We start from the raw sequence: 15192 nt of genomic DNA, 5'->3' as shown, positions 1-15192 counted from the left end.
AGAAGGTACTCTGGACCGGGGGGGGGGGGGGGGGGGGAACGATGCCACATCACGAGTGGACCTCAGCGAAGTACAACGGGGTCAGAACTTGGCTACAGAGAGCTCACATTAAAAAGGCTTCCATTCTCCGTGTGTGCTGCTGCGTTCAGGTCATATCGGACCCGACTGAGCTGCTCCTTGAACCCAAACTGGACTTCAAGGGAGCCAACAAAAACCTCAATCGCCAAGTGGGCGATTACGAGTAAACAAGAGATTTTAATGGGCTTCAATGTCAAAACAATTGGTACAACAGTAGTCCAAGATAATCAAAATAATATATTTTAACACAAAACTCCACTTAGAAAAGCAAGTAATACCTGCTGCAGAAATGACTTTGGGCCTTTTCAAAGACTACAACTTGCAGATAATGTCTTCTGATATGACGTGAACGCAGCTACTTTACTTCACTCTTCAGAGTAAAGTACTTGTGGCCCTGCAGGAAAGTGCTTGGTAAATGCTGTCCATGATAATGGCACAGAGTGAGACAGAGACGAGATAGAGATAGAAGGGGGGGGGGGGGGGGTGCCTGCAGCGACTATGTGGCGATGGAGACAAACTCGCGCAGGATGTTCTTGGCCGTCTCCAGGTTGTTCTGGGCGATCAGCAGGGCTTTCTGGATATCGTGAATGGAGTAGCCCTGGGACACCAAGCATTCAATCTCCCCGTTTAAGGTCTGGCTTCCAGGAGGAGGAGGAGGAGGGGAGGAGGAGGAAGCAGAGGAGGAAGCAGAGGAGGGACCGGGGAGGTCCGGCAATGGAGCAGGAAATTCCCGGTTGGCAGGCCGAGGCCGCCGGTCGGAGTTGGCTCGCCGTGGGAGAGGTTTGGGGGGACGTTCAGGTTCGGCGCCTGCTGCAAACATACCTGGAAACACACAGGTGAGTAGGCAACGGTTAGTAAGAGTGGGGGGGAGAAGTACCTGAGGGAATACCAAGTTTTGGGGGGGTCAGAGAAGTGAAAACAGATGGATAATACTCCTCAGTCGATTGTAGGTTTATTCTAATGCCAATCTCAGACGGATAAGCCTGATGTTTTATATTACTGGCATATTTCTGGGGTTCCGGTGTCGTCAGCGAATATCCGTCGTGCGCTGCACATTGTTCACAGTCTGATTAGCAAAGTGTACGACCGAATTGATCACATTTTAAACAAAAATATTGGATCATCGTTAGAACCGGTGGATTCTGGGGTTGCATTTCGGCAACTGCGTCCCGCCTCTTTTGTTCGCCACACAGATTGTTTTGCATTCAACCAAAGCCTGCTTGAATGCGATTGGTCAAGACTACTCGGACGACAAACGGAAACCAGAACGCTTCAGATACCGACAACATCTTGTCCCGTTAGCATGGATGACACTATGATGGGGGTTGTAATAATGATGGCTGGCTACAAGCCTTATCCAAAACACAGAACAACAACCGTAAAAAACATTTAAATATCTTTTGCCTCAGCAGCCAGACACTTGGTGGCATTCTACCTTAAAACAGCAGATAAAAAGCGAAAAACAATTTGTAGAAATACATACTGGCGTCTACTGCACTGTCGATGCTGAGACTGCTGAAGGCCGCTGAGGGGCCGCCCATATCCGACATGGTTCTTCTGGTGGGGGCGAGAGGGACGACCGGTCTGGGACAGTCGTACTCGTAAATATCCTCCTCAATGATCTCCTCCTTCTTGTCCTGGGGAGCTGCAGCTGTTTGTTGAGGTTGGTCTGAAAAACAAACGCCTGTCGGCAATATTACAACACACAGCTCACATACGGAGCGGCCAGAAGAAAGGTAATGTCACATAATGGCTGTAACTGGGTGCGAGTGTTACCCAGTTCAGAGGCCTGTGGCGTGTCACAGGAAGCGGCCTGGGCCTGGATGTTACACATGGACTCGTAGACTATGGGCTCCTCGGAGTCACTGTCGGCCACCTCGCTGCTGAGACGAGGGTACAGAGAATCAAATAACAATTTGGAACCCTACTAGTGGTCATTCTTTATGTGCAGTAAAAAAAAGTAAAACAAAAAAAATATTCAGAGCAACTTGACCAGAATAAAGCATTTAAGTCTGTAAAACATTCATCACAGGTCTGAACACGTATGATTAGGGATGTATTTGACTTTTAACCTTGCACCGTAACATACAGCTCACTGGTTCTATCTTTTCAGAAGCTTCTCTATTCATTCTTCCTCTCCTGCACTTTAGGACTCTTTCGTCACTTCATCAACGCAACAAGCGTGCGTTGCATCGCTGCCTTCTTGTCACACATTGCGTCATCTCCTTTAAATTATTCAAACAAAGGAGGTGAAACACAGCAAATAAGTGGGAGGCAGGTATTTCTGGGTTTAGGACTGGGACCTCCATGGGCAAACAAAATGGCGGCTCCAGAGCCCTCTGGTGGACCAAAACAAAAAGACTCCAGATACATTATTGCAGCATTTACTCCGGTTTTACTTATTGCGGCTAAACCGGCGCACAAAAAAGACTTTAAGGCAACATTTATACTTGGCCAGGTGGATAATTGCAATCAGATTTTAAAAAAAAGGCCAAACTGCACGAAGCTGCAAAACCTTATGGGCGTGTTAGTGTCGTTATATCATCATATCAGGACAATGAATGGACCCGGGGAGCATTTGCATCGCCGCTGGTTCTCCTGTCTACCTGATGTCGTTGTGGTGGTTCGCCTGGACCGGAGGCGGGGGCACCAAGGAGCCCGTTATGACCCAGGAGGCCCCAGCAGCAGGGAGAGAGGTGGGACTCATGTACTCATTCTCCTCACAGTCAGACAACGGCTTCTCCCCGCCCGACACCGGCACAGATCTGATCAAATACAGACGACACAGAGCGTGGTGAGATTTTGAACCGGTAATAACTTTTGCAATAACGTACAAAAGAGACGTGTGGCATATTTGTGGGTGATACTTGCATCGTTCCTATTTCATGTAAATGTCTTCTGTATTCCAGCATCGTGTACTTAAAAGTCCCAACAGGGTGAACTTGCTTGTAATATGCCAGCAGGGTGCACATCATGCATTATATGTAAGAGGATCTGACTCACTTAACTTCCTCACATATCTTTCCAGCGCCATGCCACTAGGGTGGGACTTAAAATGGAAATATACCGGTACTTCAAACAGGAACTACATATCCATCTCACAGCAGCAGAGCTCGGTACCTTGCAGCCAGGCAGTAGACGGTGTTCGTAGCTGCCTGGGGTTTGCTTCCCTCCCCACTGGTTCCGTTGTTCTGAGGGGTGGAGGACAAGGCTGGCAGGGCCTTGGTTGCCGGACGCGGGACCATGTAGTTGGAGGCCCAGGCGGCCTGGTCCGGGGTGGAGGGCAGCGGCCTCCTCTGGAGTCTGGAGTCCTGGCCGACTAGGGAGGGGCGCTCCGGAGGGGGGGGAGGGGGCAGCTCTCTCAGGGCTGGAGGCAGAGGTAGAGGCTTGTCTCTGTGAGTGGCCGGCATCTGCAGTGGAGGTAGTGGGTCGACGGCGGTGTTGTCAACTGGCAGTAGATTCGATGTTTGGTCTCTCTGTTAAACTCACGCACACTTACCTTGGCTGTGGCTCCCTGAGTCTGTGTGCTGTGGGAGCTGGAGGGTCTCTGCTGTAGGAGGTCCAGCCTGGGGGGCACTGGAGGCAGCTGAGACACTGGAGAGGGCGGGCGCTCTACCTACACACATGCACACACATCTACATTTAGAGAAGTTAAATTGCACTGCTACAATCTAAACAAATACAATAAAGAGTTATGTAACCATATCTTAGTCAGCAGTGACTAAAATGAGCCCACATGGATTCCTGAGACTAAATCCGGTGAGCGTCTGCTGATTGGATGTCTGTGGATCATAACGTGTGTGTGTGTGTGTGTGTGTGTGTGTGTGTGTGTGTGTGTGTGTGTGTGTGTGTGTGTGTGTGTGTGTGTGTGTGTGTGTGTGTGTGTGTGTGTGTGTGTGTGTGTGTGTGTGTGTGTGTGTGTGTGTGTGTGTGTGTGTGTGTGTGTGTGTGTGCGTGTGTGTGTGTGATCCTCTTACCTTGGTGCAGGCCAGCCTGCTCATCACAAGGTGGTCCTCCAGGCGATCATCGTCTTCCTCGTCGTTGCAGGCAGCTTCTGCTCTGCTGGAACCCTGAAAACCAGCAAAGGAAGCCCCGCTGGCCTTCGGGTGGAACGGGTCCACCACGATGGGCTCTGTACCTTTGATCTCACAGCGGCAGAACGGGCAGCCTTGACCCTCCGACTCCTGAGACACACAAGAAGCAAAGTTTAAAAAGTGAGACCGTTGTCAGATACGAGACCCTTAACTTTTGCTCACACACACACAGATGACAGCTTTAAGCATCTCTCTAACTGAGCAAGAACCCATAGGAAGATACAGGGAAGTTGAAGTCTACCCATGAGCCTCAGCAAGATGGAAAAAAGCAGCTCAACATTGAAAAATGTCGAATCCCTCTGAATTAACAAATCAGTAACCTTCGTCGCCAGTGCTTCTACCCGTTTGCCACGCCATGCATAGTCTCACATAGCTAACACTGATCAGGTAATCAGATCCCTCCCGAATCACAGGTGTAAGGGGGCGTGGCCTGGACAACAAAGGGAAGTGAATTGTTTGGGGTGAGGAGAAAGAGAATGCTTTCTGAGGTAGACGGAGGAGTCCCGTAGCCTTCAGTCGAGAGTGGAAAAAGCATTTACGGTAGCTCCCGTTAATGGTTGCACCTCGGCCATGTGACGTGAACAAGTAACTCAGTGTGATTTGAGGACCAAAACTACTGAGCAGAGGACTGCAAATCAAACTAAAGCCGGATTACCAATTCCTAATTCTACGCCTGGTAAATTTAAAAAATATATATATTCCATTTTAGCTTTGAACATTTTGGATGACAGTCTAGCAGAAATCTTACCTTAAATTACATTTATATAACTCACATCAAAACAACTAGCAACAAAGCCCTAGTTGTCGGGTAATTTCCTACACAGCAACAATCATGTCCTACTAATACACTAATTTTACAATAATTACCTCCTATAAATTATCAATTACTTATTTGACTTACTTAGCAATTGTGAATGAAAAACTTCAAACTTCTACAAGTTTTAAATGTAAATAGATCATGCCCTTTGAGCAGCTGGAAGCTTTTATTGTGAAACATGTGCAGGAAGTGGCGAGTCTCATTGCCGCTAGCTTAACAGCCATCAAAACAAATGGCAATGAGGAAGCTAATGGTGATACATATGCATCAAAACAGCGTTTCTGTTGAAGGAGATACAACGGTATCAGTTGCCTGTCGGAAACTGCTGTCTCATGGCAAAGTAAACCGGCAAAAATATTATAAATATAGCGTACACTTACACTGATGATTTATTTTCTTTAGTTGGCTAAAATACCTTTAGTCCACAGCAGTACGTCGCTTTGCTGTTGTGCGTTGACTCTTATCTGCTTCTCAGAATTAGGGGGCGTGTCATTTACTGGAGGTAATAGAGTGAGTATGGATAAGAGCCTCATAGAACACTTCAAAACACCAGAACTCTCTCTTTTAAGCCTGGTTCTCCCTACAGTTGAGGTAAATAAGTGCCACTGTTGGAGAATTTATAGTCATCAAAAAAGGCAGATATTTGGGGCCAATATTGATTCGCAGTCAGAGAGCCAAAAAGAATCGTAGCAAGACCGGATCGAACACTGAGCTCGGTTTAAATAAATGTTCACAGCAGTTCGAAAGAGACTTTCCTTCAGCCTGACGGGATTTACAGAGCTGCAATAAAACAGTGATAAAATGCCACAGCCTCACCTGCCACGCAGTGAGACAGGAGGTGCACATCAGGTGTCTGCAGGGCTCGATCTTCACATCCTTGTCGTTCTCTGCACAGATCTTGCAGAGCTGGAAGGTGGAGCCCATCTCACAGTACAGCTCGTACTGCTCCTGCAGGGATGAAGGGGGAAGAGACGTATTGATACTCGTTCATATTGAAGATGGTAGTTGACACTTACTCGTCAAACCGTTCTCAACCTAGAGTCTTTCACTCATTCACTGTTACCGGGCTCTATATTGCAGCATAACATGGAGACACTGATGTGCCTTGTGCATCTTCTGCAGTGGGACTACTGCACTTGTAGTGTCCTGAGTGACTGGTTTACAGATGAGAAACAAACGAACCTGAGTAACTTTGATGTGGTCCTGTGGAGAAGGTTCACACAGCCCTGTTAGGTCTGGGTTCTGTGCGCGACCATCAGGGAACAGGTAGCTGGAGATCCACCGCAAACACAAACACGCACGATGATTAGTCATAATTCTCTGTGCATTCGTCACGACGAGAGGATCCCTTTCCCCTTATTTTTCATTTTAAATATTGATGGACGGTAAAATCAAGAAATCCCTGTCTCGGCTGAATGGTGTTTGAATGAATTTAAACTGCAGTTCCTCTCACGGACACTAGATGTTTGCTTCCAAACCTCATTTTTTTGTGTGTCACTACTAAATATTTAGTAACTTTTTTTTTGTAAAGTGATGATTGTTTGCCACATATCTTCGATGTGGCAAACAGCCACGTTTTATGGCCACAGAGGAGGAAAGTTTGATACTTTTTAAAGATGTATTTTCCGTGGAGCATTCCTTGCATGCTATAATAACCGACTACAAGACAAAAAGGTTATTGTACTCATTGTTGAAGCTCTATGTGCTGACGTTTTTGTAATGTTACTTCTGCCTTTAGCTTCAGACCCTTCAGCATCCACTGTTGTGATCTTTGGCCTAGTGGATCGTACAGTGAAGTGAAACTGTAGCGCTGCACTGGGAGTTGATGACTTTAAACCCTTATTGTGTAAAGTCATCAGAAGTGCACCAGACTCAACCCAAACTCTGACCGTCTGTCCCTGTTTGTACCCGGTTATCAGAGCGATTCAGTCATCTCCAGCATTGATGCCCTACTTTGTTATTTGGGTTGCAGTCAGCAATGCAAAGAAACAGTTTTTAAACAAGATATTAACACAACAGAAGACTATAACATGCCTTCAATACGCTGACTACAAGAGCTACTCTGGAGTCATTATGGCAATCTCTAATCCCTCGAGGCATGTATAACTCAATGTACCCTAAAATGTATAAATTGGTGCATTGACACTGTTGCAGGGGGACTCACAATCCCTCTCTGTATCCATCAATGAGGGCCTGAAAGAGCGGTTTGTTATGGGGGATGGTCTGCAGGATGTTCCCGTCTGCTGTCACGTAGCCGATAGCCCACTGGCCCAGCCGGGTGCAGCTCAGCCTGAAGATGTAGCTGAGAGAGGAGACACAAATCTCAAACAAGCGTGTTGCAGCAACATGTTTAATGCAGTTACCGATACTTTGATTCTTCATCTATCCCCTCTTTAGACTCGTCTTCAAACCACGAGGAAGCATGGTTCACGTCATTCTAAAGGTGTGTGTGTGTGTGTGTGTGTGTGTGTGTCTCACCTGCCGGGTTTGTGGATGAACCTGTGCAGTCGAGCCTTGACCTCGTCGTAGGTTAGGAAGGCCATGTAACCCGGGTGTGTGACTGCCAGACTGTTCCAGTTCCTTAAAAGAGACGACCACGGCTACAACAACACACACACACACACAAATAATTCATGATGAGTTCATACAGATTCCAACTGCTTCGATGGTGCTGGTATGACAAGCGTAGCCTTATTCTTTCAGCTCAAGACGGTGAATAACTCTGTGGATCTGCCGATACCGTAACGTCCCCCAGAACGCTCTTGTTGTCACGAGTCGTACCTGGAAGAGCCTGGTGAAGATGTCGAACTCAAAGACGGAGATGTAGTCGTTGCACGTGAGGTCGATGGTGGACTTGAGAGCCATGGCCTCCAAGCCCGAGCTGATTGGGTGAAACTCGTGGAGAGCCTGACGAAACGTCCTCCACGGCACTATGGTCCTGCAGTACGGGGGGGGGGCAGAAAGTTAAAGGGTTTGTAGGAATCTAACATTTATCATCGCTTTTTTTTCAACCTAAAGTAAAAACTCACTTGTCCCCAAATGACCGTCTCCAAAATTCCGCAGCATCAGCTTTGGTGATCCTGAAGTTGTCTCCCTGAAATAAGCCATTGGGGAAGATGGCTTTGAGCTCGGCAAGCATGTGACTGAAGATCAGAGACAGCTTGGTGAGGTTTCGCCTGAGTACCAACAAAAAAAGCAGATACAAGTTAGTCAAGGATATCATCGGACTAAGTACTAATATTTGTTCAAATTCATATAACAAGACGGAAAGATTACAGCCATTCAACAAACATGTATGACTGTGCTTATCTATTAGTAAACAAGGCAAATCACACATGTATTTACAGGCTTTATTGTTATTATTCTTTCCACTCCCGCTGAACGCTTTCTAGTCACAAGGAACTTCAACATAATTCCGCGTACAAAGCTGTCGGTGAAACTTTGAAATGTTCAGCTTTATTAGGGTATGCAAGCTTAAAATCTTGAATACGCTGCAAAATATTCCACTTTTTCTACTTTTAAAATGGGTGTGCCGTTCAAACCTAACCCTTTTTTAAAACAAACTTTTTTTTGAAATATCTTTATGGTTCATAAACAAACGGCTATTTCTGTAATGAGCCACTTTTTCAGCTAAAGGGCGCCCACTCTTTACAGGATGGAGTAGCGTGAGCGCTCACACCTGTTGAGGGGGGAGGACAGGAAGTAAGTCCTTTGAGACAGGACTGTACTTGGTAAATCCCCCTGTGACCGATACTTTTGATAACCATCACAATAGTTGTTGATGCAGCGCATCGATGAAGAAATGCTTAATCAACAAATCTGAGTGAGTCAGAGGAAGGATGAACTTTCGCTTAGTGATGACTTTCTGAGAAACGGGAAGTGGATCTGATTGCGACAGTTTAATCAGGCCTTCGTGCTGCATTTGGGTTTTTTTTTCTTTTTTTACTTCAGATCACTTGGCTGGTCTGCTTCTGCCAAAATGACGTAAGTTGGATTTCACCACAGTGATGGAAAGTCTAAAAATGGAGTGTGGAGAAAGTTCTTACATGATCCTATCAACAGAGAAGCTGAATGGCTGCTTAACAAATGAGGCCACTGCAATCTAAATGAATTACTTTCATATGTTTTTCAAAGTCGTGAGGGAACAACACCGTAACAGACAAGCGGACTCACTGGAAAAAGTTTGCTTCTTCCTTGTTATGAACACTGCAGACAAAAGCATTAGCATGACCCTTCCTATTCTAAATCAGGAAATACTACGTGCAATTTTTTACTGTGCAGCCGTGTAATATGTAATGAATTAACTTTTTAGATTAGATAGCATCAGTCAGCAGAAGTTCTGCTAGTTGGGGCAGTTTTATACTATCGTGATCTTCAGGGCTCGTTTTATGGATACGGAACCAATTTAAAACGATAAGCCTGAAATGCAACACCCGTCAATTACCCAAACACACTTCATCACATGACATTTCATCAGGATATATATAAGCCAACCTGGGCTGGGAGTTCTCCTCATACATCCTCTCCTTGGCCTCTTTAAAAAGGCTCATGGTCTGCTTGGTCTTGTTGGTCAAGTTCTCCATGACCACGCGAAAATACTCATTCTCCCCGAGAATCTCCATTTTGCCCTCGTATCGGGACAGAACGGTGCGTAGGTGCTGGTAGGTGTCTGGCAGCAGGTCCAGGATGTAGGGGGGGCTGTTCTTCAACGCCACCTTGGGGTTCTGGCACAAACGCACCACCTGGATAGCACACACGGTAGCAGAAGACGGGCTCACAATAGGTCACGTCTATGTGCTCATGTGGAGACTGAAAGTGTTTTTGCTTGCTGGAATCACGCCTGCTGTCCATACTATTACAAGATCATGTCCTTACACGTCCAAATATCTGAAGTTATCAAAGTGAAAGTTCTGCAAACATCACATCGGGGGCTTTCACACTGAACACCGACTTGACTCTCAATCCAGCGGTTTCTTTTAAAAAGATTTGTGGAGGCATTATACTTTTGGCTCGGGCAATAAGAAAGAGGAAGGAACACAGCGCAGTGTACAGTAGGTGTTAATATATAAACTGAGAGAAACGGCAGGAAGGCTCTGTGCGTGCGTTCATGTTTGCTTTGCAACACGACAATTCGTTAAACCTATTGTTTACTTCTGAGGGAACAGAGTTGGGAGATGTGGTTGAAATGGAAAGAAAAGAATAAGTCACAAATCAATATGCAAGTACTCAGAAAATGTGTGCATAAATCACAAAGAAATCAAACTCATTTGCTTAGTTTTTGACTACAAGCTTCTACCACAATACAATCCCACTGCGAGGCAATACACACGACTGCATTACTGTATAATCCCCCAGTCCTAAGTGGAAGCATATGACTGGAAGTTAAAAAAAAAACAAAGTTTTCAAACAAACAGCAGAACGGATCAATCAGTGCCATGTGACCCAAAGACCCATCATACTGTTGCGTAAATGAAGCGGCACAGCACAGTGCAAACTGTGTATTGTACTCTTGTCTTATCTGATATGTCTCCGGCTCCCTCTGAACTAATCTCTCGTCTCTTCGTCCCTCTCTGCTTTCTTCTCTCCTGACTGGCTCAGTTAAGATTGTGGAGAAGATGAGCAGGAGTGACAGTCGGTGATACGAAACTAACTAACTAACACACACCTTTCTAAATCTGATGCCAAACATAATGTAGAGACCCATGAAGTGTGTCCACAAAGTCATCAACAGATTAGCATCACTGTGACCTCATGCACTATAAATTAGATAATGCATCTGGGACCCTTTTGAGGGTTTGATGTGGTCATAGAGACCATGTAGAGTAGACAGTCCCACAACTAAATGCTAAAATACTTCCCTATATGGATCTCTAATCTCTGATTATTGAGTTTGAAAATGTGTTGCACAATAGGTTTTGGATGCATGTGTCTGTTTATAACCAGTTCATAAGAATACAGCTGTTTGCCCATGATGATAATAAAAAATGGGGAAGCTAGGAGTGGATGTTTTTCTGATCTAAGCTAACTAACGTTACTGATAACTGACACGTCAAGTGACTCGCTTTCAGTTCCCTGTTTTGTGTTTTTTTTTTCTTGGTACCCAAACAGTGTCAGTACCTTATCCATGAGTTTCCAGCATTTCTCCACCATTTTCTTATCGACCACTGCAGGTTGGTGCGGCTGCAGAGGCTGCTGGTGCGGCTGAAAGGCGTCCTTCATCAAGCCGATGAGCCCGGCGCCCCTCCTCGGATTTCCGGCCATCAATTCGGTCGGCAGACCGGGGGTTTAGCCCCGGGGGCTGAGGATAGCCAACCAAGTGATTATTCCTCACACGTTCCTCAACAAAACAACCGCTGGGTGTGTGTTTTTGTTGCGACCTATCTATACTTCAACACTTGTGATCGTTTGTCATGCAGAGGCTGTTGAGCAGAACAAAAACGGCTGTGTGTACTCTGTGCGCGACGCAGCTAACAGCTAGCATGCTACATTTGAAGAAAAAGAGCCTATTCTCAGTTTTAATTCAGTCGCCAAAATAAAAGCTTTAGGACATACTCGTTGTGTAGTAGGCGTCTGCTGTCAGACTGCTAGCTATCTCTTCTTGGCGACAGCAACTTAAATCCCCCTGAGAAATCCACCCGGCTTATAATAAAGTCGGGGTGTTAATAAGCCACATAAGCGATCAACAAACAGGTTGTGCAGCAGTTCCAGCCAACGACAGGGCAGCAGATAAACAAGGATGTCCGGCCCACAGCCTTCAAAATAAAAGAGGGTGGCCATTGAACATGCAAAACTGCGATGAAAAATGCAGCAAAATTGTTTTTTTGCAATACTATGTCAAAATACTGCAATGCTAAAATAAAGTACTGCATCAAGAGCTGCGGATAACATGTAAACTACTCAAAGCACTGTACTTAACCACAATTTTTGAGGTAATTGCACTTTGTTTTGTTAATACTTCTTCACAATAATTCAACACATACATTATGATATATGATATACTACGCTGCCCAGCAGTAGACCATAACTTGAAATATTAATGTGGTGTACAAGGGTATGAAACACAAATTATAATCCAGTAAAATAATCAAATCTGATATGGGACATTCTGCTTGAGTACTTTTACTTTTGATACTTAAAGTATATATTCGATGACGATGCATTTGTACTCTTAAGATTTTGAATGCAGGACTTTTACTTGCATTAGAGCAAGCAATTTTACACTTTTGACAACTGTAGTTACCAGCTAGCTACCATGCAGATTAATGTTATATGTACAAAATATAAACAGATATAAAACTCCATAACTGATGACTTGAAAAGCAGTCCGTTGTAAAGTATACAATATTAGTAGTAAATGAGCTAAATCACAAAACAAAAACACTTGTATGATCCTTTTTTAGAAGGTGTGTTTAGCAACATGTGAGCTACAGCAGCACAGCAGGGAGATGGAGACCGTCACATCGACAGCCACTTATTCACAATCTTCATGATGCTTCTGTACTGCAGCGGCTCAGATCACCTGAGTGCTCCTCACACTACAGCTCAACGCCACACCGGAGGCACAGCTGGTGTACGATGGGATGAAATCTGTGACACCCCAGTTCCAGTCACCGCTGCAGGAAATGTAAGGACACACGCTACATAAAAAAACAAGGTGAGGCAGAGTATGTATGGAAGAAAATGTTTTTTTCTTCTTTTTTATTCAAGAAAGAGTTGAAAAGGATGAGGTAAATATGGTTTTGAGCCCATGTGTCCAGTTCCTCATGAATTGACGATAACTGCATTTGTGATGCTGCATTTCATACTCTGGGTAAAAAAACTAACATGTAATAATTACATTTATACAATTCTAATTTATGTCTGAATTTTATCAAGTCACCCAAGGAGTCTGGACCCCCCCCCCTCTGTTCTGCACCATCAGATGAGCCTATACTGGAGTCCCCTCGAAGCTCAAAGAAATGTTCAACAGCTGAGCTCCCAGCTCTGCCCGCTGCCCTCCAGGTAGAAACACTGCAGACAGCTCTCTGTAGGTGCTGCAAACTCTGCGCTCCTGAACATCGTCCCTATGAATGGCATGTTTCCATCGGTGCCGGGCCTCGCCGTACAACACGACTAAAGACCTGCGAGGAAGACGAAGGGCCACGTGGACTTCCTCTGCTAGTCCCAGCTCTGGCAGACCCTGTTCAAGGGACATGGTGAGTGTGGTGTTTGATAACATGTTGAGGGTGACGAGCCGTTCGCCCCACAGCCAGGAGTCGTCTCGGTGTGGATCGATGGCAGAGCCTCGCTGAGGATGGTAATCCAGATTGCACTGCTCCACTGGTTGAAAGCCAGCTAGACTTGGCTCTTGTTGCATTCGGAGCACTAGTTTTTGGCTCAAAGCAGGTAGTCCGCTGAAGCCACCGACACGCACTTTCCTTTTCTTGAAGTTAACTTTTGGACCAAAGTCCTGCAACAATATGAGAAAACAATAGTTTATTTCATCTGAATATAACAGCAATAATAACAATAATGTATTAATACATATATTAATATGCGTGCTGATACCATTCACAAAATACATGTGTTCCACCTAACCTGTTTCCTTCGACCAGACTGAGACTCATTCCACACATCCTGGTCCATCGTGCTTATCAGCTGTTTCTCCTCCTCTTCTGTAATGAAGTTCTCCTGCAGGAAGACACCAGGAAAGGGGAAGGACGCAGCCTCTGCATCTTCTCCAACGGCAAGCCTCGTCTCAGGATCGTACAGGAACTGATGCACAGGCTTGAGAGACAGAAACAAAATAATAACGTCAGGTATACTCTTGATTAATTAGACATAGCATGCCTGATGTTGTCATTTCTGATGATGAAGTACAGTTTGACAGTATGAAATGTGCATGACAGTCAAAAAGTCAAGCAGAGATAAGTGAGGTGGAGGAAGAAGTACTCAGATCCTTTACTTAAGAAAGTAAAAATCCTGCAATCAAAAACTTGCTTAAGTACTAGCATCAAAATATATTTAAAGTACAAAAAAGTAGTGCTCATTATGTAGAATAGCCCATTTCAAAGTATGTATATTATTACAATATAATGATTAATGCTTTAATGTTGCAGCTGGTAAAGGTGGAGCTATTTCAATTACTTCATATAATAATAGCAATAAGTCATATCACACTTTTCAAAACAAATTTACTTTACAATAAAACAATAAGGCTAAAACATAGATTTAGAATAAAATATTATATATATATATATATATGTATATATATATATATATATATATATATGTATATATATATATATATATATATATGTATATATATATATATATATATATATATATATATATATATATATATGTATATATATATATATATATTAATATATAATAGATCATAATGTATTAATTGATTCATATTTTGTACTAATAATTTAAATCTGCAGAGTAACCAGTCTCTAAAGTTATAAGAACAAGAACCTCAAAATTTAACTTAAGTAGACGACACTACACAACTGGATAGCTGCACAGAAACGTCTTGTAATGAGAAAAGCTGGTAGTTAACGATACGTTATTATACGGTAATAACGACACAATACATGTTAAAAGTATCTTGTTATAGCGAGAACAGAGCCCATTAGTAAAGGCTGTCCTGTGAGGGCTTCCGTAGCTGCTATATTTTTGAGTGGCTAGTACCAGCTGTGTCCGTTTCCTGCTGATAAAATGTGTACAATACAGTTTTCAGTCAGATATGTTTACCGTTAGTTCATTCGCCTCTAATTGTCCCTTTCCCTTTAAAATGTCACACTGGAGACACCGCCGGATGCCTTTACAAGCACAAGAAGTAACGCTGCTATCAGTAGCCATCATCACATCATGCGTCATCGTCTTCTTCTTCTGTCGATATGTAGGTGACGAACCTGTAATAAGGGAACACCGCCACCTAACGAAACGTGCTATCTGTGTATTCCATGCACTTTATGATGTATTTACAACACACTAGGATTATTGTTAGATTTCCGAGGATTATTTACCAGATGCAACATTAAACGTAATCTACACTTCAATGCATCACTAAGTATAATCCAGTAATAGCATATCATATTTTGAAATGGGACATTCTGCATAATGTACTTGTAGTAGAGTATATTTTTACTTCAGTTACTCAAGTAGAAGATCCAAATGCTTCTTTCACCCTGGCTAGTGGGCGTCTACATTCAG

General features: G+C 44.1%; 2 protein-coding genes across 5 annotated transcripts; both read right to left on the bottom strand.

Annotated features, from left to right (window-relative positions):
- Positions 1-235: 235 nt before the first annotated feature.
- On the bottom strand, positions 236-11610 carry LOC306788112 (E3 ubiquitin-protein ligase CBL-like). Of its 4 annotated transcripts, none has more exons than XM_079283463.1 (15): positions 11107-11610; positions 9484-9731; positions 8019-8165; positions 7771-7927; positions 7468-7589; positions 7154-7291; positions 6172-6259; positions 5806-5937; positions 4056-4262; positions 3578-3694; positions 3199-3488; positions 2685-2843; positions 1855-1961; positions 1562-1762; positions 236-900 (listed from the first exon to the last, which is right to left on the bottom strand). In XM_079283463.1, exons 1-15 carry the CDS (start codon positions 11248-11250, stop codon positions 575-577), a joined length of 2583 nt encoding a protein of 860 aa, XP_079139589.1. In that variant the 5' UTR covers positions 11251-11610; the 3' UTR covers positions 236-574. The 4 variants fall into 4 exon arrangements, with proteins under 4 accessions (XP_079139589.1, XP_079139591.1, XP_079139590.1 ...); XM_079283465.1 differs by having other exon boundaries at positions 1562-1747; XM_079283464.1 differs by having other exon boundaries at positions 1855-1958.
- A 1114-nt stretch (positions 11611-12724) lies between these two features.
- On the bottom strand, positions 12725-14856 carry alkbh4 (alkB homolog 4, lysine demthylase; the record flags this gene model as incomplete). The annotated part of the gene is made up of 3 exons (XM_079283578.1): positions 12725-13438; positions 13567-13755; positions 14731-14856. 3 exons carry the CDS (start codon positions 14854-14856, stop codon positions 12917-12919), a joined length of 837 nt encoding a protein of 278 aa, XP_079139704.1. The 3' UTR covers positions 12725-12916.
- Between the last annotated feature and the right edge of the window lie 336 nt (positions 14857-15192).

The sequence above is a fragment of the Melanostigma gelatinosum genome, assembly GCF_949748355.1.
Source record: "Melanostigma gelatinosum genome assembly, chromosome: 14".
Taxonomy (NCBI): domain Eukaryota; kingdom Metazoa; phylum Chordata; class Actinopteri; order Perciformes; family Zoarcidae; genus Melanostigma; species Melanostigma gelatinosum.
Note: the sequence above shows the minus strand (reverse complement) of the source record. Positions and strands in the feature narration are given on the sequence as shown.

Bases quoted from the DNA above. Each gene is read 5' to 3' on its own strand.
- LOC306788112 (XM_079283463.1), bottom strand. From the start codon at position 11,250: ATGGCCGGAAATCCGAGGAGGGGCGCCGGGCTCATCGGCTTGATGAAG. The intron at 7,292-7,467 runs GTGAGACACACA...CTCCTCTCTCAG, and splicing joins TTCATCCACAAACCCGGCAG to CTACATCTTCAGGCTGAGCT. The intron at 4,263-5,805 runs GTGAGGCTGTGG...TGTGTGTCTCAG, and splicing joins CCTGTCTCACTGCGTGGCAG to GAGTCGGAGGGTCAAGGCTG.